Below are 12,364 nucleotides of genomic sequence, written 5' to 3' on the forward strand. Positions count from 1 at the left end.
GTCACCATTGCCATCCTTTTCCTGGTACTGACCCTGCCCCAAAAGGGGATGAAGGCACAACTAAAACGTTCTCACTCACTTTTCTTGGGTGATGTTACGCCATTTTGGCTTCACTGTTTTCTGGCCACTCTGACACTCAGCAGGAATACAGTTCTCCGGAATCATTTTATTTGGGTGACAATTTTTCACCAACAAGAATAATGAGTATTTACTTGGGTGACAATCAGGTAGAAATAAATGAAGATCGACATCTTCTCCCTAAATTAACATTTTAAATTAATTACCAGAAAATAGTCAACCTGGCAGTGAAATATGAGACTAATACAAAATCATCACGGTTCCAAAACCCTCTTACCCATAAGAGAAACCATAAAATTAAATCTCCAAAAATTTTAAATTCATAAAAATGACTAACATTAAGGAGATTGCTTGAAAAATACTCTTTTCCCTTTCTATCTATCTCAAAACCCTCTTACAGGGACCCTCCATCTTCTGATACTTTAGTCTGATCTCTCATGATGAGATAACCTGTCTCCACACAATGGTGCCAACCCCTCCACATATACCGTGGATCTTTCTCTACCTCTTCACCAGTAGACTGCCCCCCTCATCTCCACTCTCTCTAATGTTCAATCTCTCCCTACCTACTAAAAATAATCAAAGATACCCAAATCTAACCTATTCTTAAAAAACACCTCACTAGAATATATGGTCTAAAATACCTACCAGCTTTCACAGCCAAATGCCTAAAAGAAGCAGACTACACATGCATGTTGCTTCCCAATATCCTCCTATCATTCTGGCTTCCAACCTCCTCACTCAGTTGAAGTTGCTCTCTCCAAATTCACCAATGATCTTGGACTGTACATGTCTATTAGACTTGGAACTCCCTGAGATCAGGGACCATTTTTTGCTTCTCTTTGTATTCTCAGCACTCAGCACAGGGCAGATGCTTAATAAATGCTTGTTGTAGCTAATCTCTACATTCCCAATTTAATGGCTTTTCCTCAATGCTCATCCTTCTCCACATTTCTGAAGCATCTGATGCTGCTGCTCATTGTCTCCTCCTGGATAATCTCCCCAGTTTTAATGACCCTAGTTGGTATTGGTTCTCCTCCTCCCTGGGTGACTCATCTCCCTTCACCATCCTTATCACACCTCCTAACTCTGGGAACACCTTGAAGGCTCTGTCCCGAGCTCTCCCCTATTCCTTCTTCACACACTCTCGTTTGGTGAAATCATCAGTTCCTCTGGGAGTGAATGCCATGTCTCTTCAGGTAGGTAAATCTAATACCTAGTCTCTAAGCTGAACTCTAGTTACACACTGGCAATGGCTTGATCACACTGGATGTCCCACAGGCATCTCAAAATTCAGTAAGTCCAACACAGAACTCATTTTCATTCTCCCCAGACCTATTCCTCACTTCTGTTGGAAGTACCTCTAGCCTTCCAGGCACTTTGGTTTGCAAACTTGGCATTTATCTTGACTCCTCACTGTCCCTTACTCTGCATATCCAATCTATTCCTAACTATGGTCATTTCTACTTCCACATTATCTCTTATCACCTTGTGTTTGGACTAATACAAAAGCCTTCTAATTGTCTCCCAGCCTCTGCACCCCCTTTGTCATCCATCACAAAGCCAGCAAAGCAGTTTTCCGAAAGCTCAAATCTGAGTAGTCCACTGATTCCCTTGGTAAGCTTCAATGGCTCTCTATTGCCTCTAAGATCAAACAGAAACTCTTTTTTGGAGCTCTGAAAGCCTCTATCCCAGGTCCCTCCTTAGGCCTCACCATTGCCCTTCCTACACTCGAAAGTCTACCTAATTTGATCTCCTTTCTAGTTCCCATACAGGACTCTCCAAATCCTAACCACGAATCTCTGAATAGGCTGTCCAGGCACTCACAGTGCATTCCCACCTCACCTTGACTTCTGAGAAGTCTTTGTTTCCTTAATGGTTCTGCTTAGCAGCCAAATTCTATACGAGCCTTTTCTCGGTCCCCCAAGCTCCTAATGCCCACCCTTAGTTTGCTTCACCTCAGGAATCTGGAGTTCAGAAGTTTTCCCAGACAGTAAGTAGCTCAGGAAGAAGCAGAAGATAATGTTGAGCTCTTACAAATAAATGATAAAAACCAGGCTAACACAAAAGCTGCAGACTAACCTGAGCAAAAGAAACAGACAAAAACAGCAGCAACTCACTATTCTCTAACACTTCCAGGTTTGCTGATTCCTTTCCCCACAACTACCCAGTGAGGGAGTCTAAGTACCAATTCCCTATTTTATAGGGAAGCAAGTCGAAGCTCTCAAGTGTTAGGGCCGTGGCTGGCCCCGACTATTGAAGCCCTATACCAGGTGAGGGTGAATAACAGGAAGGCCAATGCCTAATTATTAGTGTCTTTTCAGTAAATCATGTACTTAATAATACATACCCTTAAAGTAAATCTGGTATTGCAGGTAGTTGGAACAAAGTCAGTAAAAGGCAAAGAAAAATCAAGGTTTAATGTTTCCCCACAGGCTGCCAAATAAACTATAAGAGAAGAGAATTTATTTTAAAAATTGAATTCAATACTGTTCAATTAAAAGCTTTCCTAATATAAATTCTCAAATAAAATTAAATTCAAGACAAAAATGCTTAATCCAACAAATAAGACAGTTTTATAAGTCACAGTATAAAACACACCAGTACCCATGAAATAAGAAGCAAGACTGATTTTCCTTACAGTTGTTTTTAATAGGAAGAGTACTTAAATTTTATTTTTAAAAATTCTCACCATTTTCTTGCTGTTTGGTAGAACAGTCAATCCAATTGTGTTGATTCGCTGCCCAAATCATCTCAAATTGATGAAACATAACTTTAAAATTCCATGTATATGGAACAAATGAAAAAATATCAGGGGCACTATCACTAGACCAATCTTGAATTAAATCTAGAATGATTTTAAAAAAGAAAATGTTATTTAAAATTTAGAGACCAAAGAACCCTCATGCAAATAAATGAATTTCTAGCAAAAAATATGAGTCTTCAAGTCTTAGACATTAAAATAATGTGCCTACATGTTTCCAAATTCTTACCTTTGAAACACACCTCCCCATAGCCAGATCACATTTTCCAATAAGGCAATTATTTTTTAAAAGAGTTTTGTGGTTGGTCAAGAAAAGAGAGGAACTCCCCATTAATTTTGGAATATAATGTCTTTACCACGGAGGTTACACAATCTCACATTATACTCCAAATGTTCTTCTCAAAGCTCTAAGTGCTATATCCATATACAAGTCCATGTTAAAGAATCAATAACATGACAAAGGGTGGTCAGAAGATAAAAAAGAATTATGATAGTGTTCATTTGACTTCATTAAGGCAAAAAGTTCTATGATGTAACCAAACGCCAAGAATCCAAGAGTCTCTCACAACACGGCAAATGAGCTTACAAACACCTTGAGTTCGCAGTGGTGGGAAGAATGCTGGAGTGAAGAGCAAGGCAGCTGCCTCTTAAGAGGTCATTTCCTCCTTTGGGAAATAGGCAAAATACTAACCATACTTGCTGTGAGAAATGGGTTTTAAAAAACAATTTCTATGAACACCTGTTCTTTACTTTTCCTCACCAATTTCCTTACTTCTGGATATAGAAACAACAAAAGATCGTAAACACGAGAGTGTTGTTTTTTTTCTTGATTACTGTTCTCAAAAGTAATTAAAAAGGGGGAAGCTACGTGGCTCAGTGGGTTGAGAACCAGGCCTAGAGGCCTGAGGTCCTGGGTTCAAAACTGGCCTCAGACACTTCCTAGTTGGGTCCCCTGGGTAAGTCACTTAAGCCTCTTTGCCTAACCCTTATTGTTCTGCCTTGGAACCAATATTTAGTTTTAATTCTAAGATGGAAGGTAAGGATTTTTTTTTAAGTGGTTAAAAAGATTCTGTAGACATAGGTAAATTGATTCTAAATCATACAATCAGAATCTATAATTAAATCATAATGATCTATAAAATACAGCTGGAGCTAGCACATTTCATATTATTGGTATTTTTCCTTTGTTTCCTTCATTGTGTTCATTTTAAACTAGTTATTCCCAGAACAGCTTCTAATTTCCGCCTAAACACTGAATCTATTACCCCGAGGCTCCTTACAGTATTTATTAAGAATCTATCTTTAGGTCAATCTGGAGTCCCTTTGGACTCATTTAATGAAATAATTGGTGAAAGAATAGCTGTCAAGAAATACTAGGCATTCCCTCACACCTAAATTACAAAGTGTCTATTCTATTAATTTTCTGCCATTACTTGAACATAGAAGAGGGTGAGAAAAGACCATAATTTTGTATACCAAGTGCAATCACTACAATGCTTTGTAAAAGAAAATTACTTTCTTTTACCATGTCTTTTTATGACTAAATTATTTAAAAAATGCTAACTATAAAAGTATGAATTAGAAAACACAAGGTAGAACTCCCTATAGAGCAGGGGTTGGCAACATATGGCTCTCAAGCCATATCTGGCTCTTTTGAGGGCCAGATAGGGCTCTTTCTGCAGGAGTCATAAAGTCCATTTTTTTCAGGCACTGTTACAGGAGCGGCACTGTGAGCACTGTACGGCTCTCACAAAATGACATTTTAAAAAATGTGGCATTTATGGCTCTCATGGCCAAAAAGGTTGCCGACCCCTGCTATAGAGCATGGTGGACAAGAGCTTCAAGGGATGAAAAAGCATAGATAGGCTAGCATTTGAATCTTTGGAAGGGGCACTGCCATGCTCCCTCTGCAATAAGGCAATCCTTGGATTCTTTCCTTATTCTCTATCTTACTCCCTACAGCGCAACCTACTCTTGCCCTCCATGCAACCCTGCCACCCCCCTCAATGCGTCTTCACATTTGGGACCTCACTTAACTCACACTTCCCTAGGAGACTCTCTTCTACCATTTTCTATGTTGAAGAACTCCTTGACTCTATTCCTTATTCTATAAATTTTTTATTCCAAATTGGAGAGATGTGGCCCTTCTCTACAAGGCTAGCTTCTCAACATGTACTCTTGCTCCCATCTCTTCCTTCACAGATTACTCAAACAATCATACCCAAATTCCCAATCGCCAATCTCTCTCCTTCTTCCTTTATTGTTGGCTACAAACTCCCAGGGCTTCCTGTGAATCAAAACAGCCCTTCACAAAACTCTTATTATCCACCCATTTAAGTGATGGCCCTAACTCCCTACTCTCTTTCTTAGCGAAACTCCTATAAAAAGAGGTTCATGCTTGCTTCCTCTGCTTCCCTTACCTGAGCCATCCTCCTCTCCTGTATGTTCTCTCCTGAACTTTCAAGACTTTTGCTTAGTGTTGGTTTTCCTCCTCCATGTCTAATTATTGTGAAGATGGGATTAACTCTCCCCTCACCTATTTTTAAATTTGATCACCAGAAACGTATTACTTAACTCCCTACTTAATTCCCAAGTGGGGGAGGTCTACAACCCACATGCTAAAGTAGGCGACAACTCAGAAATGACTGACTACCCTCTGGGCAGTCCTAAGCAAAGTTACAGACAGCAATTGGTCCCTGTAAAGTGGGGGAAGGCACAGGAAGTGACGCAAAGAAGGGTCTTTAAAAGTGGCAAAAACTTCCTGGGAGGAGCCTTCTTCATCCTGAATCTGGATTGTGGAGGAGCTGGGACTCTGGCACTTGAACTGCATTTGGTAAGACAGCTCTTGGATTTTCCCTTCAGACTACCACATGGGTGTGTGAAAAGGCTGACTCCTTTCCTGGCTTCTGGAGAAACTAATTGCCAGAGGAGGCCACATGGTTATTCACCACCAATGGAGGATTAATTAGGAGCCCTGCCTGGTTCAAATCAGACCAGAGTAATTATCTAGTGTGATAGGATAGAGACCTTCTCTACCCTCTTTCTCATTTCTTTACTTTACTCTTTCCCTCTATTTTGTAAATAAAGCTGCTAAAAAGTCATTTGACTTGAAATATACATAATTTTGATGACCACATTCTCTCATATTTAGTCCAAACTTAATTTTTTACCTAACACTATCCTTCTTGGGGTCTTTTATTGTATCATTACCCATATCACCTGTGAATCTATCTGATCCTGGAGGTTTTTTCCGGAAGTTCATTGATGACTTGTTCGATTTCTTTTTTGATTTTATTTCCTCTTCTGTTAATTTGGGAAATTTATATTTTTGTAAACATTCATTCATTTCATTTAGATTGTCAGTTTTACTGGCATATAGTTGGGCAAAACAGATTCTAATAATTACTTTAAAATTATCTTCACTAGCTGTGATTTCACCCTTTTCATTTTTGATACTGATAATTTGGTTTTCTTCTTTCTTTTTAAAAATTAAATTTTCAAATGGCATGCCTATTTTTTTGGCTTTTCATAAAAACCAGCAACCAGTTTTACGGAAAAATCTAAAATTTTAAAATGTTAATGTCATTCATCTCTTCTTTAAGTTTCAGGATTTCTATTTTTATATTTAATTGACATTTTAAATTTCTTCAAGTTTTTTTTTTTAGTTGAATGTTCAAGTCAGTGATCTGTTCTTTCTCTCTTTTGCTGATGTTAGCAGCAAGAGATAAATTTTCCCCTTAGTACTGCTTTGGCTGCATCCCACAAATGTTAGTATGTTGTCTTACTGATGTGAATTTTTTCATGAAATCATTATTATTTCTATGATTTGTTCTTTGACTCACCTAGTCAGGATTAAATTATTTACCATAACTATCACAATCAACTTTTAATCTATAGCTCATGGTCCTTTATTTAATGTCATTTTTATTGCATTAAGGTCCCCAATGGGTGTATTTTAATATTTCTGCTTTTCTACATTTGTGCCCTAATACCTAGCCAAGTTTTGTGAAGGTGCCATGTACCTAACCCTAAAAAATATTCCTTTCTATTCCCACTGAATATTCTCCAGAGATCTCTTTAACTTTTCTAAAATTCTTTTCATCTCCATAACTTCTTTCTTGTTTTGTTTATGATTATCTAGTTCTGAGAGGAGTAAATTAAGATTCCCCCATTATAATGGTTTTACTGTATTTCTTCTTGTAACTCATTTAGGTTTTCCTTCAAGAATTTGAATGTGACGAATTGGATACACATGTTTATATATACATACATACACACATACATATATGTATATATACATATTTTTATATATGTATATTCAGTAGTAATAATAATTTATTATTTATGATACTGTTTAACAAAATTTAGTTTCCCCTAATTATTTCTTAGTAAGGCCTAGTTTTGATTTTAGCTAGTCTGAGATATTCGCTACGTCTGCTTCTTTTCTATTTTAGCTGAAGCATAATAGATTCTGCTCTATCGCTTTAACTCTCTATAAGTCTTTTCTTCATACATATTTCTGTTACTCATGCACTGCATTCTACCTCTCACCTCCTTGTCTTTACATTGGTCATCCATGCTCAATCAGGTATTCTCTCCTTACCTGCTTTGTTTCCTCCAGGCCTCATCTCACGTATTATCTTCTGTCTCAAATTTTTTCTGATGACCCCTACCCACAACTGCTAGTGACATCTCTCCAAAATTACTTTCTTTCTCTTTTACATATCCATCTACTTGCCCACAAACATGTGAGGCTCTTCTAGGGCAAAGACTACTTTGCTTTAATTGTTGCCTCCCAGTATCTGCCACTTAACAGTCTACTATAGTGCAGAAAAAGAGTGAGAGGTGGGAGACAATTTCCACAAATACGAGTTATACAACTGTATTACAAGTCTTCAGGATAAAAAGTGGAATCAATAGAAACACCATTATCAAAATGGCCACTATACAAAGGAGAGTTTCTGCATCTCCCTACCTCCAGCTGCTCCTACTATGACCTCCCTGCTTGCATGAACTTCAATCTTTACCCCAATAGATTCATGAAGATTCATGGAAACCAGAAGTTGTTCCTCATCAATGAAATGAAACAAAGCACTTAGTAAATGTGCAATGGATTTCAATAAATTGTTATAAGACATAAGAACAGTGTTGAAGTGTTTACCTAATACTGCTGTTTCCAAAGCTAATTAACTGACTTTGATGACAAAGAATTAATTTGGCCCTAAAATGATGACTGAACTATTTTCTTTCCAGTCAATTTACATCAACATCTTTGCATTGCATTGCATTACAGCAATGAGTTGTTGGATCATCATTCACTTCACTAATTCTACCCCAACTCCTACCTCCCAACTATTAAGTTCTAAAAAGTACCATCCTTTTATGAATATACACTATTCATTCCATGAGGTATCCAGGCATGAACTCTGCTATAAGCATTTTTCCATTAGGGTGATAAACTTAAAATCTAAAGATGAACTGTAAATATTTTCTTGAAAATGAAAATGTTAACAAGCCTTAATAGTTACTATTTCCTTCAGACACCTTTTTCCTCAAATGAAAAATTGCAAGTTTCAAATCTAAGATTATAGGTTTCACTTCTTAATCTAAAATAAAATACATTTGTTCATTTAACACTATCTCAGATGACTGCTCATTTATTTTACAACAACTAAAACCCTAAGGCTGCAGTGGCTGCCTTCTACTGATTTCCACCTCTACCTTCTTAAATCTCATTCTTTTAATCTTATTAATGACTCATCTCATTTTGGCACACCGTAATCATTTGGCATTACTCAATTCCCACACTGAGATTTGATTACAATTCTACTAAGTGTAATGATTTGGTATTAGTGATGTCACTAGGATAGATAGTTTTCCTAAGACTAAATCTAAATTTAGTTCAGAAACTATTTAATAGAAAGTAAACTACATTGACATGTAAATGGATGAAGAGTGGATCCAGATTTGTATAGCCCCAAAAGGCAATACAAATAAGCAAAATGACTTACTGGTTTTCACTCAGGCCAACTTGGCTTCCTTTGGACTAAAAAAAATCATTATTCATAACAAACAGACACGGATTCTTGCCCACATTCAAACTGTTCTTAGGTTTCACTATAATTCTAAGCTTGTACATTTTGTACTCTGAAAAGTTCTACCTGAGATAAAAAAGACTTTTTGCCTTGGTCAAATTCTATAACAGTATAGAATAAATTAAGGAAATATTCCCATTTTATGGTTTTTAAAAACACTACAGTACTATGAACATTTGTAATGAACCTTTATAAAGCACTTGGAAAAATAAAGATATAAAGATAAATAATGTTTATAAACTATGAACTATAAAACATTTGGAAAAATAAAGAATCAACTCAATTATTCAAGCTAAAGGAATGGAAGAAGAACTCAAATAATCAAGTATAAAAAATAGATAATCCAAATTGTTTCCTTAGATCTGGATTATTTTGTGACATTTAACCTTGGGGTTCACATTCCATAATAGATTGGATCCAATTAACAAAGACTCCAAGAGAATACCTAAACTAATGAGATGGAATGTGGCCTGACTTTTCCCAACTGGCACTTCTCTTCCATTGTAGATTAACAGAAACTCCTCTCACTGATGATCCAACTTTTCCACCAGGACCCAGGGAGTTCATTACTGGGGAAAACCCCCATCACAGTACAAGATCCCATCAGCTTTAGGATTCTGTTCACCACCCTCTGCCCCTAGATTGGTGGCGTGGACTCCAAAACCTCCATTTAAGGAGAGAGTCCAGGTCAGGCAGCAATTCATTTCTCTCCTTTGGGACTTCTCTGACTTTCCCACCATACCTCCATGCTGGCAACATCCTTTTGTGTGTTGTCTTCTCCCATTAAATTTTAGCTCTTTGAGGGCTGGGACTATTGTTCTTTTTTCACATTTGTATTCTCAGTGCTCAGCATAGTGCTAGTACACAGCAGACACTAAAATAAATGTTTTCCCAATGAAGGAGAATACCACTGGAAACTGGGGAGCCTCTTCTTCTCTCCATACTGGAGAAGCACACATTCTTTCTCTTATTGAAACAAAGGACCAACTAAAGCTAGGCCATTGTTTTTATTTTAAATTTTCTCTTCTTTCCTTTCCTGAGGTTAAGAGAAATATCCTTAAAAGCCTTTTTTTTTTGGAGTAAGAGAAATAAGTTAAAAGCAAAAGCAAATAATGCCAAAAGAGATCTAGCATGTCAAACAAAACCCATTGAATGTAATACTACTTCTTTAAAGTTCATACCTGTAAAGAAGTTTTTCTGGGCAAAGATGAAGTGATAGGTTGCCTTATAAACCTCCAGTTCACACTGCCATGTCTGGGGCATGTTCCATATCCGGGGATAACTGGCATTGACATGGAACTGTGAACGAAAGAAGCACTTAAAATGTGACATGTGTTAACAGTATCAGAAATGAAGAGTCAATCATGTATAATGGTGAATAATTAAAGATATTTTCCTGCTGAGCTGAACAGAAGGCACCTCTAGTGGTTTAGGTTTTCTGTGGCTGAAGGTCAATACTTGTTCCCTGCTTTTATTCGGGGAGCTTAATGATCCTAATTGCTAATATGGAGTCATAGTGCACTCACAATACTTGGAGAATACAAGCTCCAACATTTGCCAAGTACAAAGGACAGCCAGCCAGAAAGGCAGACAAGGCTCTCAGCTTCCTCTCCAGATCTCACTCCCCTCCAAGATGGAGGGAGTCAGAGCAAATCATCAGAGTGACAGACACCCTCCCCCCCCCAGCACCCTGGGCACTTCAGGCTTCCATTCCACACTGGCACAGTAACTATAAATCTTCCTATGTGCCTCACAACAGGCTAAGCTAACTGCCAAAGGATGAGAGCCCCACAAGGACAAAAAGCTGCCTACCCCTGAGTGCAAGGGTCTGCTCTCCAATGGCTCCATCTGTTCATAAGAGCTGCCAATGACGGTTACAAGATATATTTATAATATACCCAATTCTAAATATTTGGCTCTTGACATGACAGCCTTGGCCTCTGTGCAAGCAGTATTTTACCTATTTAGTGATACTATTTTCTTGAAAACATCTGCCTGAATTAAGTCTCTCAGAAGGATTTTTATAAAGCCACAAAAAATAGTATTCTTTTTTAAACCAGAAAAAAAATGATAAGGAAGACTTTACTCAAAAAGCTCATTTCATTATCACCTCAGGATTTAGTCTGGTCATGGAAAGTAACAACTATAATCATTAAAAGCTAAAAAACAAGAACATTATTGGCCCTCAAGTGACAATCTATGCTCTGTCCCAATTACAAGCAGCTCCACGGTCATGATGAACCAGTACACTGGGATTCCATTTTCTTCTACCTAGAAATAGGGCCTAGGGATGCAAGGACAAACAGTAGCCCTCTAGCTACATTCCCTGGATCTAGAAATAACAGAAATTCTTAAAGCCCTGTCCTCCCCATCCCAGATGACTTTCCCACAAGGACTCTGGGTCCTTTTTAATTTGGATATCCCTCTGCCAAGCCAATGCATTCAAGGCCACCATTTTAGGTTCAGGCCTGAGCTTTATTCCCTTCTTAGCCAGGTCTCTGAACTCTCCAAACTTTGATATTATTTCTCCTTTCACCTCTCCTCGAACTTCCCCCTTTCCAGCTTTTCACCTCTCTTTTATGTATTATCTCCCTCCATTGGAATGTAAGCACCATGAAGACAGGAACTCTCTTTTTGGCTTGTATTCTAGGTTGAGTGTTGAGTGCTTAGCACAGACCCTGGAAAACAATAATCTTTAATAAATGATTATTGCTTTCCTGATAAACTAGGGTCCAAGAATTTGCTTAAAAAAATATTTTGATAACTATATTTCAATATAATTGGTTTCCTCTCCTGAAATGACATGCATTTTTTATTTTATCCATTTAAAACCATAATTTTGTGAAGGGAAGAAGGGTCCACAATACATGGTTAATACCCCCTGCTCTAAAGCAAATCTGTATATCACCTGTGCATGCACACTATCATGTACTAAGGACTTACTGCTAACATTTCTGCTTCTAAAAGGGTCCGGTATTGCATACTGCTGGTAGCATCAACATGTAAAAGTTGTCCTTTAATTGCAGGGGTATAACCTATTAGATGGAAGAAAATAATTAACAAGAATTCAAGTCATCCTTTGGCAAGTACTCTTTCAGCTTAGCATACTGTAAAGCAGTGATTCCCAAAGTGGGTGCCACTGCCCCCAGGTGGGTGCTGCAACAATTGGGGGGTAGGGGTGGGGAAGAGGGGGTGGCGGTGATGGCCACAGGTACATTTGGGGATGGAGAATAACTATAAGGGGGAGATGATAGTATGTGACAGGGGGCGCTAAGTAATATTTTTTCTGGAAAGGGGGCGGTAGGCCAAAAAAGTTTGGGAACCACTGCTGTAAAGCATCAAATTGGGGATATTAAATCTGGAGATAAAGGAAAGTCTGTAACCAGGGCTGCTCTAAGGAAGGTAAATAATGTGGTCCACCTTTGCT

General features: G+C 37.9%; 1 protein-coding gene across 1 annotated transcript in view; it reads right to left on the bottom strand.

The window, feature by feature from the left end:
• Positions 1-12,364, bottom strand: part of KIAA1109 (KIAA1109 ortholog) — a 209,985-nt gene that overhangs the window by 178,856 nt on the left and 18,765 nt on the right. Inside the window, exons 10-14 of the mRNA XM_044681108.1 lie at positions 11,881-11,972; positions 10,119-10,236; positions 2,771-2,926; positions 2,429-2,526; positions 80-258 (exon numbers count right to left, since the gene is read on the bottom strand). Of these exons, the coding sequence (XP_044537043.1) occupies positions 80-258; positions 2,429-2,526; positions 2,771-2,926; positions 10,119-10,236; positions 11,881-11,972 (643 nt within the window). The remainder of the gene's footprint in view (positions 1-79; positions 259-2,428; positions 2,527-2,770; positions 2,927-10,118; positions 10,237-11,880; positions 11,973-12,364) is intronic.

This window comes from Gracilinanus agilis, chromosome 6 (assembly GCF_016433145.1).
Source record: "Gracilinanus agilis isolate LMUSP501 chromosome 6, AgileGrace, whole genome shotgun sequence".
NCBI classification, from domain to species: domain Eukaryota; kingdom Metazoa; phylum Chordata; class Mammalia; order Didelphimorphia; family Didelphidae; genus Gracilinanus; species Gracilinanus agilis.